This window comes from Chaetodon trifascialis, chromosome 1 (genome assembly GCF_039877785.1).
Source record: "Chaetodon trifascialis isolate fChaTrf1 chromosome 1, fChaTrf1.hap1, whole genome shotgun sequence".
Taxonomy (NCBI): Eukaryota; Metazoa; Chordata; class Actinopteri; order Chaetodontiformes; family Chaetodontidae; genus Chaetodon; species Chaetodon trifascialis.
This window is the reverse complement of record NC_092056.1, coordinates 6722808-6739972: the sequence shown is the minus strand read 5'-3', so window position 1 is coordinate 6739972 and position 17165 is coordinate 6722808. Positions and strand designations below refer to the sequence as shown.

Below are 17165 nucleotides of genomic sequence, written 5' to 3'. Positions count from 1 at the left end.
TGGCTGCACCCACAGGAAAATCTTAAATGTTTACAGTACAGTTCACAGACACATGTATCTGCTGTATATTATAGCTTTGCCTTGATGTGTGTGTTTCATGTTATGCCCACTCACTTTAATTTCACTCTGTGTGGGATGTGCTTTTATGTCACAGCTTTGGGATTCAGCATGATGGCAACGGTAATGACTGTGAACCCATTGGGAAACGACCTTTCGTCATGTCTCCACAGCTCCTGTACGGCGCCTCCCTGCCCAGGTGGTCACGCTGCAGTCGCCAGTATATCACCCGCTTCCTAGAGTGAGTGCCAGCAATGGTGTGTGACTGATTTTGTGTCTTTTCAGGTCAAGGCTGCATTTGCCCACAATTTTCTGAATGCGCCATTAAAGGGTCTCAAAGGCACTTAATACGTCCTGACCAGAGGGCAGACTCACCGTCGTGTTCAACTTGTCCAATGATAAAACATACACACTTCCTGCTTTTGAATTACTGGTGTTATGCCCTTTCAAACGGCTATATTTCTCCTTTGCAGTGTTTTTTTTTTTTTTTACTTCTTTCAAACCATTTGCCTTTATTGAGCTTAGTTCTAACATTTATTTTGTCCATGCACTGCGTCAAACAACTGCCCTTGAGGTTTAAGCACTGCATTCAAAGAGCAGCAGATATATAGGTTTTAATTAAAAGTAAAAGTAAAAGTTAAGTAAAATTCAGAATTTTACTCATTGTTTTTTTTGAAGGTTTGTCCATTTTAAAGGAGCTTTGGGAGTCTAAATGCCACCTTTTTCTCAAACTGACACTACAGTGAGGTAAACATACATGCTTATACAGTATACAAGCTGTATCTGTCTGTGGTACAGTGTGTGTCAGCTGCTACTGTCAAGGCCTGATGCTGCCTTCGACAGGACATATGTCGAATGTCTGAAATAGTTCACTATAGTTGCCCCAGTTTCTCTGCTCCAAGCATCTGGAATTTATTTAGTGGGTGTTCAGATTCTTGACGGTATTGTAGCTTCTTGACTCCACTGTGGAACAAAAGGGCCCTGTGGCGACATTTACACTGGTGGGAGTTTGCTAGACAAGGGCGGCTGGTTTGTGTGTTTGTGTCTGAGCCATGGTCACTAAAAAGCAGCCAGGCAGAGCTCCCCCAGCACCTAAAAAAGCACCACTTCCCACATGTCTTTAGATAAAAGTTTGCACCAGTGGCCTGCCTGTACTACAGTATGTAGGGCTACTGAACTTTTCACTAACTGACTGATGATTCTCTTGACTTCTTCTCGAACCCCGATGGATTTTCATGTTTATGGGTTCAACTGAAATATGTCGACCACTATTGGATGGATTACCATTACATTTTGGACCCTCCCTGCTCTTTTCCCCAGATGACCCTCTTTGAGTTTATTATTGCTAATAAGTCTGCTGGAGTCACATGCTGATTGCAAATTTTAACTGAATGTAAAAGACAATGAAATTCTGCTTATTGCTGACTGACTGACTGACTGACTGACTGACTGACTGACTGACTGACTGACTGACTGACTGAAGAGAGCAGCTTGAGGTCATTTGTGATCCAGAATAAGTCATCCTACATTGTAATAAGCATGCATTTAAGATGGTCAAAATGACATAAAAGTGACCATTCAAAGGAAAAGAAACAAAGAAATCAAGAACACATGACACCCCCCCCCCCCCCACACCCACCCCAGCCCCCCCAGCTGGTGGTCCCACTTTATGCCCTCCCTCTCAGTATCCTGTCTTGTGAACTCCACATCCAGCTGGCCAAGCCAAAACCACTAAATCTGCATTGATCATTTTCTTCACATAAGACTTGACTATTAATTTTTATCGTCTCATCTCCTTCCTCTAAATGCCAGCTTTCGTCCCATTTCATCCGGTTTATCTCTTCCACTGGCTGCAGGACAAGGCTTCTATTGTATATGGCTTCGGTTGTCCTCTTCTGTCTGCGCTGCTTCAGAGGTTTGCTCCGTAGGTGTTATTTTATGTGGAATGTGGAAGGTCACACTGAGCTGAGTGGTGTAGATACTATCACATAGACTGGCTGCTCATAAACAGAGCCAACCTTTAATGTGATTTAAATTCCTGAAAGGCCACAGAAGCATAGTGACAAAAGGATCCGCGGTAGTTGAAATAGACCGCTACACCCTTGAGATATTTCATGCATAGCATAGCATATAAGATTACAGCTCATATATTGATTATAAATTAATTTTGGGGTGAAGGCATTCATTAATTGGCATAAACATTTCCAGGAAAGCTGCATTTGACAAAGGCTGCAGTCGAACCTAATTTGCCCTCTGCGCTGCCTTTCAGTCCGTAGGCACTCATGGAGAACATTTTAATTGCTGCTGTTCAATAGTCAGTGTGAGGTCATCTTAAATTAATGATTTTGTTGCGCTAAATAATCAGCCTCCGTATCTTTAAATGTGATGTGTTCATCTTTTTCATCTTTAGGTTAGCTGAAGGGGGTAAAACAATGAAGTGCTTCACTAAAAAAAGTGAACAATTAGTGGCTTTTACAGCAGTTTGTTCGATATTTAACCAAATCTCATTTTGTTCAAGATTTTAAAACATGTTACTTATACGGTGCTTGCTCTTCAAAGCTGCTGTAGTCATATTTTTCTATTAGCAATAGATGAAATGACTGTGTTGTGATGTAATGTGAAATGGTTCACTTGTAGTGACGAACCCACAAAGAATCATCAGCCAGCCGGGACGGTACAGTTCACAGAGTGACTGAATGAGGGAAAACATCCTGTGCAAGTTATTTACATCTCGTTAGCAGCAGGGATTTGACTGCAGCGTCTCACAGCGGGTGTTCAGCCATTACAGTGCACAGTATGTAGCAGTGTTATTCAGCAGCAACACCATCACATTTACATGTTTTTCTTCTATATACTGCTACATATTTTTTAACCAATGTGCAACAGTGAAAAACACTGTACTTGAACCATGTGCAAGTCTAAACCCATGTGCACTTCCCATTCCCTGTACAAATTATTTAATTTTTTCCATTAGCAATAATATTTTACAGTATATGCTGCTACATACTTTTTTATCCATTGTGCAATTACTGAAAAACATTGTACTCTCTTGTATTGAATGTATATATACAGAGTTTTGATATTTTTTTTTTCCTTTTTTCTATTATATTTGATTCCTTTCTATGTCTTTTTTTTTTTTTTTTTACTTTTGATGCTACTGCTGCTGACTGCAACACTCAAATTTCTCCTATGGGGTTTAATAAAGTTATCTATCTTATGCTTACTGTATGACATCTGCAGGACAGCACTTATGGATTCAATAACAACAATAACATACAGCTTGGACATTTTCCCTTGCAAGTGTACTTACAGTAAACTTTGCCAAAGCAGCTTGGTGATATGCGATCATGAATGCAATTGAAATTCATATCACAAAGTTCCCATTTATTTAATAACCACAGCCGATCATAATTAGCTCTCATTATGGAGATTTGGGTGCAGGCTAATATTCTCGTGACAGCCCCAATAAATCAAAAGATTCGTGTGTAAATCAAAGATGACAATGCACCGAGGTGAAAAAATACTCTACTTAAATTATATATTCTATCTAAAGTACACTTTGTGCTCTTTTTGTCACCTTAAAGTGTACATTAGGGTACAGGATTCAGGAGCATTCAAAACACTTTGCAGTACAGTTGTATTGTATCATATAACCAATGTGTTGGAAATATCCTTAATTAAAGTACACTTGAATTAAGCATGCTAATAGTGTATTACAAAGGAATTGAAAATAAGTATACTTTTCAGAAGTACACTTTATTAATATTAACATTGTAAATATGTATGTTTGAGGTTTTCCTCTTGTAAAGACCTGATGTTTCGAGACCGAAACACCCAATGACCCGGGGTGCATCTTAAGATGTGTGTCTACAGAGCCTGGGCTGGCCGGGCCAGTGACATCCAGGAATAGACTGGATGACATCCATGAACAGGGTGGTGACAGCTGGAGAGACAGCAGACAGTGCAGAGGGCTGCAAGGGCTCGCACCCCCTGCCGCAGCCTCTGAAACGAGGAACCTTAACTTGCTCCAGAACGTTCAGAACACACCCCCAGGGGACCCTGAGAGGGGGGGAGGATGGATCCCCACACAGACAGAGCTACTGACCCATTCTAATGATCAATAGACAATGAGTGTGGAATGTGTCTGCAGCAAGCAATGTAAGAACCTGCATGGTTTGAAGGCCTGGAAAAACCCCGCAGTGCCCAGAACCTCTGTGCACCTAAAGTATCAAGCCAATTTGACACAGTCCTGGAAACAGCAGCGTAAGGAAACTCAGGCAGGAGAATGAAATGCATGACAACCATCATTACCAGCCTAGGAGCAGAGAGGTTTGGACTGGAGCAAAAGCAACAGGGTGGAACCCGATATGTGAAGAACCGATGGGCAACAAAGATCAGTCAGCTTCGTCGGGATCTGAGGTCCTCAAAGTGCCAGTTCAAATGGGCTTCACACAGATACAGAAAGAGAGAAGGACCTAGGTGAGACTGGCAGTACCAGCCACAGAGTTTGAGCAAGTCTTTTTGAAAGGAGTTCCAGGAAATGATAGGAGCAGCAAGAGCAATCTCGGTCCCTGGACCCAGTGGAGTACCGTACAGAGTCGATAAAAGACGCCCCATTCTTCTGCAACAGCTGTGAGGGATCCTGAGAGTGATATGGAGGAGAAGGAAAGTCGCTCAGCAGTGGAGATGCGCTAAAGATGTCTGGATTCCTAAGGTGGAGAATGCCAGGAACATTGAACAGGAGCGAAAGGTGTTCTTCAGCATCATTGCCTGTTGTCTGACAGAGTACCTCCTAAAGAGTCAGTGCATTCATACAACAGTGCAACTGTATCAGTGAGCCTTTTTGCCATGGCTATGAACATGCCGGCCACATCAGCAGAGGCAGAGTGCAGAGGTCCCTTGTCCAGATCTGGTGTCCGCCAGCCACCAATACAGGCATTTATGGATGATCTCACAGTAATGACAACTGGTTGTAGATGACCGCTGAGAGGTCTGAAGAAACTCATGTCATGAACACGAATGAGCCTCAAACCAGCAAAGTCCAGAGTGTATCTAAAGATGTATTTTGGGGAAAAACATTATCCTCCTGTTTTAACTGATTGTCCACATAGCTAAAGTAATCTAATAACTTTCTAACTTTTATTATCACTCATTTGTTTGTGTAAGCATGCACTCTGCAAGTTATTGATAATTAAATTCCTGCTGAGTTCTTTTTTCATTGAGTTCTCCTAACACTGTCTGTAGCACCTAATTCTGAGCTGCTCTCACACTTATAGCTACTCACAGCATTTAGTGTAATTGGCTGTGGCAATGAAAGGCAGTAATGAGACAATTAGCTAATAATTTATTGATGCCCTTTGCTGTAGTCAATGCTCTGGAAGTTTTTTTTTTTCTCAAATGCTAATGTCATGACCAGTTTCAGAATGGATCTAGCCATGCTTTTTCATGATGGAGCCCAAGATATAAATCAGCTTTGCTTTGTCTGTAGACGAAGGAGCTGTGGACATGAATGCTGAGGATCGCCCAGTGGACTGAGCTGGACAGCTTAAGGAGCTGCACTGACTACCATCATGTCATTTTTATAGTCATACTGAGATGTAGAAAAGTAGTCAGTACATGAGGTTCTTTTCTCTCATGCAACAACAATTATTTGTATGTTTAATTCATATAAGTTTAATTTGTTATATCAATTTCTGTTTTCATTTTTCAAGTACTCTGGTCGCACATACATCGAGTACGTCTTTCTGCCCGACATATCTGTGCTGGTTTGTCTTGGAAGGAAAATGAAATAGGTTTTAATCAAATTCCTTTTCAACAGAGGACTTTTAACCTGCAGGTTTTAATTAGACTGATGCTCTTGATGTTGGAACGCTGGAGGAACGTCACCGTCATTTACATTATGTGAAGGATAATTAGTCCTCATATAAGATAACAACATGCAGAATCAAACCAGCGAGCGACACTGTTGAAATTAATTTCTCTTTTACATAAACTAATTTACAATCATAATTAAGTTTCCGGTGGCTGTCAACATGATGTTTGCAGTCAATGCTTGTTTTTATGTGCATGCTGGAGTCACAGGGACGTGGTCGAGGTGGATGGTGGGTGCAAAAAGTGCAGGATGGGATTTGGCGTCCAGACTGCGGTCACGTTTAGGGAACAAAAGCACTTTGTTTAATGTTGGGGGAAGATCATGATTGCTGCTGACTTTTTCTGTGTTAAACATTTTTCCCTAACATCAGCAAAGTACTGCCAGTGTCTCAACATAACCACAAAACAAGTTAATAATGCCATCGTTGTGAGTCGATTTTGCCTGTCATGCCTGCCCTGTTAATTAACATGTCGTCATTGTGTTAATAGAAAGCGAAATTCGGTTGGCATTACTTTACGTAACAGATTTTCTGTTGGTAATTACTTGCAATATAAACATCTGGAGGGCCGGAGCGTAAGATAAAAATGTCACCCTGCACACGTCCATTGCATTTAACACATGAACAGATTTTTGAATCATATGACGAGTAAAATAAAAAGTTAGATATATCTCAATAACTGTTGAATGGATTGCCGTTAAATTTTGTTCATACTCAAGATCCTCAGAGGATGAATGCCTCAATCCAACTTGAGGTTCACATTGGTTGTTTTCAGTGGAATATCTCCTTCCTGCCTCTCATAATGTAGTAAGCTTGATTACATACAATCTACTCCGCCTGAGAAAAAACCTACTTAAAGTACAGAAAATGATATTATAATCTTACTGAAGCATCCGTCAGTGACATGGCCTCCAGACTAAACTTGTTCATGGCCAAAGTGCTCCACAGAGTGCCTTTGTGCTCATCACTGCTGGTGCTTTTTTAAGTTAAGATCTCATTTGAATTTTGCTCGTTATTATGAGTTTAGGGATATTTAACACAAGGATTACTGCACTAATATGGATTCTTGTCATTATTTTTGTTTGCTTTGGCATTACGAGGTCATTGCTGCCATGCTGGTCCGCTACAGTTCCCAGAGAATTTGTAGTCAAACAGCAAGCAAATAGTCTTTCTCAGATTGTCTGCTGATGAAGATTCTTGTTTATTTATTCGAAGCAAATCTTGCTGCCTCTGTAGATAACTTACAAGTTCATTATGTTTGAGATTTTCTGAGAGAGTCTGGCAAATCTGTAAGTGCTCACTGCAGAAAGAGAGAAAAACATATTTATTTTGATAGAAATCTTGTAGGATGGTACTGTGTGTATAACCAAGAGACCTTTATGAGCTGCACTCACCAGACTTTTTTTGTTTTAACCATCCAACCCCTCCCCCCACCCTTCACAGTCGCGGCTGGGGCTGGTGCCTTGATGATCCCCCGGTGAAGGAGAAGCTGTCTCTGCACTCGGTGCTTCCTGGGGTTTTGTACAGCGCTGCCCATCAGTGTCGACTGCAGTATGGATCTGGGTCCCTGCTCTGTGATGACATGGATGTAAGACTCTCTATAGCAACAAATACATCAAAATAAATCCATACAAAGCTGTGTGCAGTTGTACGGAAATAATGTGAGCCTCTCCTTTCCTCTACTATTCTCACCTCTCTTCTTCACGCTTCATTGGGTCTGACCTGAATGCTCCTGCTAGCCGTAAAGCTGTCACAACATGTTCCTTTGTATGCCCACAACCTCCTCCACTGTTCCCTGATCCCAGTGTGTCTTCAGTGCAGTGTGCAGTTGCAAACCTCACCACATTAATATTGTACCAGATTGTTGAAAATAGAAATGCTTCCTCAAAACCACTGTATCATTAATGCACTTCACCTACTTCCAAAATGTACTGCATGTGTAACCTTTGAGGCAAAACTTAGGGCACAAACCTCCAAAAGAACTCACCTCTCTGCACCGCTTGCCGCTGTTATATAAGCTTGTTGCTCTGACCAAACAGTAATAACTGACAGTGACTCAGATGGGAGCATCAACATTTGTACCAGCAAAGGTTAATCATATTGAGTGTTTACACATGACTTCTTCGATCTGTGGTGCTCACAACATGCACTAAATGGATTATTTAATGTGTTCTTTTACTTTAAATCCAGACTGGGACCAACAGATCCTTCTTCACCAAAGTCACTAGATAGTTAACTGCTCATTACATCTTGCTGATGTATAGTTTTAATAGATCCTCGTCTTACAGCGAGTTGACATTAGTGCACACTGTGCTAACATGCCATGAGCAATTCGTAAGAATATTAATTCAGATGACACTTTAAGAGCTGAGTCTGACCTTTCAAATGGTAAATCTTTGAGAGGAAGTCTATTGCTAATGAGCTCATTCTAACTTACCTTATTTTTATGAACCTAGACAGACTGGACATGGAGTAGAGCTGCAACACTGCGTCTTGGGCCACATTCAGACTGACGGTAGCATTGTGTTAAGAGAGTACAAGAGTTGCTGTGAATGCATTTATACAGGCACCATTAAAAAATAAATAAAATGCTATTGAAGTAGTTCAGTTTGAGCAGTATATCAATGAATTTAAGACCTATCAGGTTTTGGCTGTGGCCAAAAGTCACAATTACAGGATAATGGTAAATGCTAACATGGAGCGTAACAGTGGACAAGACATCAGCCTTTGCTTGAAAAATCAAGATAACAAGGCATATGGCTTATTATAACACATTTTGTACAGTAGAGGGATAATGCAGTTGATAGACAGTATAGCATTTGCCTTTTGCTGTCCTTCCCGCCAGGTATATGAAGCAAAACTCTCCCTTTTCAGTGTTCTGAAAGGCAGGCTGTGCTTGAAAAGACATGTTGAATGAAAAAGTGTTAGCGTGGATACAGTACCTTATAATGGGGGCGGTAACGGCACATTTTGACAGGCTCTCCTGGAAAGCATTCATTTTACTGCACTTGGTTGCATGAAAAGTGACAGAAATTGTCCTCTAGACTGAAAAAAGAGCTCGAGAGAGACCGTCCATCAAGCAGATCTGATGTGCACCGGAGCTTTAAGGGCCCTGTGTGTTTTTCTAACAGCCCACTGGTTTCATTATGTTGACATGTTGTATCTGTTAGCAGCTCAGTGTGGCCAGACAAACTACCAACACTGGAAACCCCCTTCTCGTCATCAATCCCAAACTCATGACATGAGCTGGATTTAAACTCCCTGCATAAGCAAAACTGACTTCTTATTATGTAGCAGGTCGTGCTAACATACGTGACATGAGGCAATTACACAGCAAATGATTAACAAGGCTTGAACCAGCCTCAGTCTTCAGGTCAAGAATCTCATAGGCTTGTTGGAAATATAAAATCGATGCAGACATATTTTTGGACACAGGATTTCCATCCCGTAGTCTTTCCTGTTCTGTGTGTATGCGAGTAAATATGTTGCAAATTTGATTAAATCCTCTGAGCTTTCAAAGCTGCGTTTGTTAGGCCGCCGTGTATTTTGGCTGGGAGCAGATATACAGTCCATCAGACCAGAGCGGCAAGAGTGGCAAAAGATTTGAGACCACACACGTGCATTTTTCCAGCACAGTGTCCCAGCATGCACTGGTTTTACAAGCAGCCCCCAGGATAGAAAAACAGTGGGACACTTACAGATTTACAGACCATCAGTCTGCTGCTTTCAAAATCCACAAATTCCAATCAAGTCACACGGTTTCTTACGCTGAAAGTGCTGAGTGGTGCCTGTGTCTTTTTTTTATAGCATGGCTAACAGCTTGAGGTACCCTGTAGAGCTTTAATGTAAACAGACATACAGCAGCTATGTTAGCGTTCTCACCAAACTGTGTGGTGTGTCCTCCAGCTGAATGCTTTTCCTTCCTCATCAAAGGCTGTTTGCTGTTTTATATCAGTGTTTCAGCACAAAAGGGTGCAGGAAAGAGACTCAAAAGGCAAAGAGCACTGTGTAGTGGAAAAGTGGAAAGCCGCACGAGTGCAAAAGAAGCCAACTTGAAAGCGAAAACATTTACTTACATTTGCATTCAGTTGGACTCCACTCATCATTCGCTGAGTAACTCTACCTCATTTATTTTATTGAGAGTTTATCATTTCTTACTATTTTCAACTCAGCTGTACGTCCACGCCAGAAGAGCTTGTCTGCTTTGCCTGCTCTGATCTTTTGAAAGTGTAGCACCACTCCAGAAAGAGTACTTGAACTGAAATGATATCAAATATGTGTCTGTCTGCCCACGCTGCGCACGCTTACTGTATGCTGTTCAATGTCAAAGACTCCATCTGTGAATCATGACCTTCCATCCAAGTGCTGCTATTGTGCCAACTCTCACAAAGGGTTTTAAGCATGAAGCTCCATAGACGAGAGCCTTGTTCAGTAGTGCAGCCTACAGATTGAACTGTGGAGAGCGGCAGTTTTTCCAAACTGTAGAAGATCAATGGCACATCCGATTGTTTTGCGTCCTTAGTTAGAGGAATTACGTAAACTGCTTTATACTCCATCGGTTCGGGGATTTGGGAAAGTTTCTCTATTGATTTGTTTGTTTTTGCTTGAGACACAGACTCAAGAGGATGTCGGGGCAAGTCCAGATGAATCTCATGAGAGGGGTGGCTCAGGCTGATGTTTAGAAACACCAGTCTTTTAAAATAGCTGTGGCGTGTGAACAGTGACTGAAACCTTTCCATTTCTTTTGGAAATTTCTTTCTGTGTTTAGAATCAGTACTGGATATGTTTTTCCATATGTGTTATCATCGGTTATTACGTGGAAAAGAAGCCAAACATGCCTCACAGATCACTGTTAATCACTGCAGTCTGACATTCATTCAATCATCCTAATCTACAGAATGGCTATTTGGGCTGAAATTCAGAATATCCTCCACATGTTCATCACAAATGTCAAGCAACAGGAACAAGATTGGGGCCACTTGGCCAGGGAACTCCTTCACAAACACAACATTTGGCCTTTTGGTGTTATCAGTCGTTACACACAAATCTCCTTTTTGGTCTTTTGATTCATCACTGTTGCAAATACAGGTCAGGCTGTTGTCTGTTAATGTTAATTAGTGAGCTGTGGAGGTCCTGGTAGGCTTTTTGTTTTTACCTTCAGACAGAGCCAGGCAAGCTGTTACCTCGTGTTTCCAGCCTCAGCTAATTGGCTTCTGGCTGGAGCTTCACATTATTGTACAAATCTGAGAGCGGTATTAATCTTCCCATCTAAATTCAGTGAGGAGGCAAATTTCTCAAAATGTTGAACTGCTGATTTAAAGCCCAGATCTTACACAGAAATGTCTGAAAACCGTCAGAGTTGTTCTATAGAGCACGATGCACAGATCTGATGATACCAGGCTGAAGGGTGTACATCCTGCCCAAAGCTGTCGTTTCACATGCAACCCCGATTCCAAGAAAGTTTGGGTGCCGTGTAAAACATAAATAAAACAGAATGATTAATTTCAACGGTTTTATGAAGTGTTCTTGGGCTCATGCAGTAACATCATGTGTTCACAAAGTGGTGAACCTCGCTCCGTCCTCGCTTGTGAACGACTGAGCCTTTCCAGGATGCCCCTTTCATACCCAATCATGATACTCTCACCTGTTACCAATGAGCCTGTTTACCTGTGGAATGATCCAAACAGGTGTTTTGGGAGCGTTCCACATCTTTCCCAGTTTTTAGTTGTTCCTGTCCCAACGTGTTTGAAACATGTTGCTGCATCAGTTTCAGAATAAGCAGATATTTCCAGCAATCTTCAGGGGATTACTCTGTTCACCTGCTTTCATTTCAGTTCAGATCAACTGCAGTACTTCAGCTTCTGTCCTGTGTATTCAAGTGGGAAAACAGCAGTAATTGTTTTCATGCAGCATCTCTGCTTGTACTCTTTGAAAACCTTGTGAAAATAAATGCATGTCTGCAGCATGAATGAAAGGCGAATATCTTGTGGAATTAACATTAATCTCTTTCTGCTTTCCCAGAATGTGTGCAGCACTCTGTGGTGCACTGTGGGAACAACCTGCCACTCAAAGCTGGACGGGGCCGTGGACGGGACCACTTGTGGTGAAGACAAGGTGAGTTTTCCATTTCGTGAGCATGACAGATATGAGAATGAGGAGTGTGATGAGAATGCTGATTTTGTTGTTGCAACCATCAGTGTTTGATTGCTAAAGGGAAAGAGGAGGCTCATGGGAGTTTTTTCTGTTTACAGTTATTATCTTAAAGGTCCTTCAATGCTTCCTTTCTTATCTCCTTCAGTGTAGCATACACTGGACCATCCTGCATGAAAGGACTCTCTGAACACAGCCCTTATGAACCCTCCATCACATCTTTCTTTGACCTTAAGACTTTTCCATTGAGGGCAAGGAAAAGTGTTTACAGCAAGACATAGGATGTGATTGTTTTGACCAATCGACTGCACACCGGACTTTTCTTACCTGGCAGATATGTTTGTTTCAGACTGCTGTGTGAGCGCGTCGCTCAGTTCAAAAGTGTAAAGAAAGGACCAGAATAATTCATCACCCTAAAGAGAAGCTTCCTGACCATGGCAAAGTTATAAGAAATACAGGCAGAGTCTAAATATGCCACCACACGCTTCTAGTGGCTCACAAGTGATGATTAAGAGGGAGACTTTTGCATGAGTCTATACATTGATTTTTAGGCAAATCCTGCATAGTATACTTTTAATAATGCTTGAACGGTTTCTTTCTGTTAGTCAACAGATTTGTGGGTTTCCTCTAGGAAATTGTTCAGCAGAAGTTGTACAATAAGTCCCTCTTCTCAGATATTTTCAGTAATTTAGTAAATGATTAAAAGCAAAAGTCGCACCCATTAAATAGTTAGTAGTTAGTTTGTTCATTTCCCTGAAAGTTTATCATTTTTTTATCATGTTAGCAGAGGTGGACTTCGACTGTAACACTGCAGGAAACTGTGGTTTAAAGACTTACTGAGCTAATGTGCAGCATAAAAACCGACTACAGTTCAAATAACAGAAAGCAAAACAATGGATCTTCTAAACTGCCATGAAAAGCATAAAGAACAAATACACATGCAGTGATATTTGGAGACGTAGTATATCATGACACACAAACTGCAAACTGTTCTGTCTGTATCTCACATATGCTCCAACTTTAAAGCGGTTGAGCCGCAATAATAGAAGACAGCGACGCTCATTTCCTGTCAAGTAGGAACAACAAGACGAAGCTTACAGTGTTCATTTATTTAATGATGTGAACTTTGCTGTTTTTCCCCAGTGGTGCTTCAGTGGACAGTGTGTGGCAGTTGGATATCAGCCAGAGAGCGTAAATGGGGGCTGGGCGTCGTGGAGCCAGTGGTCGGCCTGTTCGAGGACATGCGGGGCCGGAGTCCAGAGCGCCCACAGAGAGTGTGACAACCCAGTGTAAGATTTACTTCTCAGGAATACTTCAAAATGCTGACAAATTTTCTTATTTCCAACCTCTTGTTTTACAGTTAAATTGATAATTGAACTGGGAAGAATGAGGCTTAATTATGAGCTAGTAAAATTAGCCGAGTACGCACGCTTTGGCCGACCCTGAGTATGAATTTTACCCTCTCTGAGCTTATTAACAGTCATTAATTTAACTTTATTTAAGACTGTCAGGTAAGTCTAGACAACAAAATCTTCTCAAATGTGAAATGGATTTAAGTGTGTAAAGCAAATACATTTATTTTTGCCACTTAAAGAATCAGTAGTGTTGCCGTGATTTGGGAATAATTAGCTCAGCCTTAACTGTGTCAGTCTCAGAGTTTCTGCTAGTGTCTGCTTGCGTGTCCTGAAACATTTTATTATCCCGAACAAATAGGAGAAATTCCTGTCAAATATTATTGTGTTTGTGGATGCTGTTTTCCCATGTTTCTGTGTTCAAGTGACTAATGGAGGCAGCAAAATAAACAGGCTGCAGCGTAATCCCTCTGGGTGTTTGTGCACCATCAATGTACGTCCACTGAAAGTGTTTGTTTTTGCTACTGACCGGCTCAGACTGTTGTTCTACGTGTCTGACACCATTATGGAAATGATCCCTGCAGAGACCTTTTTGTTAAAGAGTAATATCCTCCTTGTTTCAGCAGAAACAGCTGTTACATCGCCGCCACCGAAGCACCAGACATTTAAAGAAACAGTGATTTTATCAACAGAAACAAAATAAAACTCACCAAAACCTTCTTGGTTCGTCTTTCCACTGTTTTAGCAATCATCACCAGCTCTGGTTTGGTCAAAATAAATTTTTAATTCATCAAATGAGGAGAGGAATGAGGGAGAGAGGCAGAGAGACAGCTGGGAAATGAGCGTGTAGAGCCAGAGCATTTTCATATTTAAGTCTGGAATTATTTTCACTGGACATCATGACTGGAGAGATTTAAAAATGTCAGTATTGAGAAAACGAGAGTAATCACTGGATAATGGAAATCCTGTTCAGTTCTATAATGCAAAATCTGAATTTTCATTGCTTATCATTACATCATTTCGTTCTTTGCTAACACCACATGCACAAAATTCAAACGTTGGCTCAAATATGTCTGAAGCATCTCCTCTTTACTCAAGCTTTTTCCAAAACGTCACAAAGTTTTGAACATAAAATTTAAGGAGCGGCACCGACATAACGTTTCTGAATATCCCACAGTCCTAAGTACAGAGGGAAGTACTGTCTGGGAGAGCGACGGAGGTACAAGATCTGTAACATCACACCGTGTCCTCATGACCTGCCCACCTTCAGAGACCTGCAGTGCAGTCACTTCAACACCATGCCATACAAGGGCAACTTCTACAAGTGGGAAGCAGTCATCAGCAGAGGTGAGCAGGTTGCATTGATTCAAGCTGTATTTAGGCAAACTCAGCACGAGTCCTCTTTTGGTTTCAGTGTTCGTCGCTCTCACAATGTGTGTTTCTCTCTTTCAGTTAGCCCTTGTGAGCTGCACTGCCGTCCACTGAATGAACATTTTTCTGAAAAGATGCGGGATGCTGTCGCCGACGGGACGCCGTGCTACGAGGGCAACAAAAGCAGAGAAATGTGCATCAATGGCATCTGTAAGGTATCAAAACTGCTCCTACTCTTCCGCACTCATAAATAATCAGTATGTTTCATCGTCTCCTCTTCAGTTCTTCATCTGCTTCCTTGTTCAAAACAAGATTGATTATTCTGCCTTGTATTTCTCTGGCACTGCATCGCTGCTTTGTTTGTCATGCAGAACGTTTAGTGCACCCTCACCTTGTTTTCTCTGCAGGTGAGTCTTGTACTGTTGACATTCTGCATGAAAATGAGCTTGTTTATGTAACGCCGTGCTGGCTGTTATCTCTCCGCTCTTGCCTATCGCCGGGGCCAAAATGCCAGTCACTGATACAGACACTGTTTGGATGCTGAGCGGACTGCAGTCTCACACTTTGGGCTCTGATTTCATGACATTTTGTGACATTTTTGTTTTGAAGGGTCGCTGTAACATGAAAGGCCGAATCAGGACTGTTTGCTTTTCTTATGAATTAAACACAACTGACGTGGAATCAAGGAGTTCGAATTTTTCTGTCTCTCAGTTGATCTTTAGTAAAATTCAGGAAAAAGGTTGCCATTGTGCTGTCAATTATTTTGAGTGGCATTTATGTGGGAAGTAACTTTTTACATTTTCTCAATTATTTTACTGAAGTACTTCTTGTGTTACTTGTATTTTACTTTTGTTTTCCCATTTTCTGATACTTTATACTTTTACTCTACTACATTTCAGATGCAGATATTGTACTTTTTACTCCACTTCGTTTATTTGATACCAGTTACTTTGTAGATTCATATTGATAATCTAGAATATAATCTACAAATACATATGATATATTATTAAATCTTAAGATGAGAAAAGGAAAATTCACAAGCTACCCAGCAGCACATAGAATAACTGACAAGAGCCTCGTCTATACACATAAATGCATCAATAATCATCATCCAATAATTTGAAATCAATTATTCTGCACAGTGAGATTTTAAATTTTGGTTCTTTAAGTATATTTTGAAGTTCGTTTACTAAAGTAAAATTCTGAATGCAGGACTTCTACTGCTAAAGGAGTATTTCTACACTGAGGTATTTGCTACTTGACTTGAATAAAAGATGTGAGTACTTCTTCCACCGCTGCCTTTTGTTTATGTGGGTTACACATTGTGCCTTTAACTACACCATTTGGGAACTGCGGCACCGTTTGTGATGAGACAGCAGTAACAAAGCAGCACAGAGGAACGTTAACGTTTACAGGGATTTTCACTTGCATCACCTGCATTATCAGAACAAGACGTCGGAGGCTTGGTGAGGTAGGGTGGTGCTCTGTGCTGTGTTTGTATGTGTGAACACATCCTGTTCAGAGGCTGATCCCGTTTTAATGTGGATGGTAGATTTGGCTTGAAGAGGGACATGATTATAGCTGTGAGCCTGGAATTCAATGTGCTGCATGTGTGTTTCAGGCCGTAGGCTGCGATTATGTGATCGAGTCCAGCGCTGTCGAGGATCGCTGTGGGGTTTGTCATGGTAACGGCTCCACCTGCACAACTGTGAGGAGAACATTTGAGGAGAGTGAAGGACTTGGTATGTTCCTCACTAATGACATGTCACAGCAGGAAAACATCTGTTAAAGTGACCTCAAAGAAATTGGCAAACATGGAGGGCAATTTCGATCTTCCTGCCTCATCACTATGTATCTGTATATCTGTATACCTTGTGCTTTACTTACATAAAACCTAATGTGTTCCAGGCTATGTAGACATTGGACTGATCCCAGAGGGAGCCTGGGACATCCGCATTGAGGAGATGGCTGAAGCTGGGAATTTCTTGGCGCTACGGAGTGACAACCCCGGCAAGTATTTCCTGAATGGCGGCTGGACGATCCAGTGGAATGGAGAGTACAAGGCAGCTGGGACAGTGTTCACCTATGAGAGGACGGGACACCTGGAGAACTTGACGTCTCCTGGGCCCACCATGGAACCACTGTGGATTCAGGTCGGATGAACGTCTGAACTTGAGTGTATATTGTCCCTTTGTAATAGAAATCTATTCAGAAACTGCCTGTAGAAGGAGATCACGGTGAATTTCTGCCAACATAACAATGTGAAAGCACATGAGGTGGCCACACAGAGCGCAGTATTCAGCAAAGTAGCATCAAACCATCAAAACCTTGAACATTTTGATGTAAAATGTGTTGCTGTAATGGA

At 41.5% G+C, this 17165-nt stretch overlaps 2 protein-coding genes across 2 annotated transcripts in view; one reads left to right on the top strand and one right to left on the bottom strand.

Moving 5' to 3' along the window:
• The window catches only part of LOC139330672 (ceroid-lipofuscinosis neuronal protein 6 homolog), a 130255-nt gene that overhangs the window by 68548 nt on the left and 44542 nt on the right, over positions 1-17165 (bottom strand). The window lies entirely within an intron of this gene.
• Positions 1-17165, top strand: part of LOC139330654 (A disintegrin and metalloproteinase with thrombospondin motifs 7) — a 70244-nt gene that overhangs the window by 25833 nt on the left and 27246 nt on the right. Inside the window, exons 8-15 of the mRNA XM_070961695.1 lie at positions 155-298; positions 7371-7515; positions 11949-12041; positions 13221-13366; positions 14607-14776; positions 14882-15015; positions 16422-16542; positions 16709-16953. Of these exons, the coding sequence (XP_070817796.1) occupies positions 155-298; positions 7371-7515; positions 11949-12041; positions 13221-13366; positions 14607-14776; positions 14882-15015; positions 16422-16542; positions 16709-16953 (1198 nt within the window). The remainder of the gene's footprint in view (positions 1-154; positions 299-7370; positions 7516-11948; positions 12042-13220; positions 13367-14606; positions 14777-14881; positions 15016-16421; positions 16543-16708; positions 16954-17165) is intronic.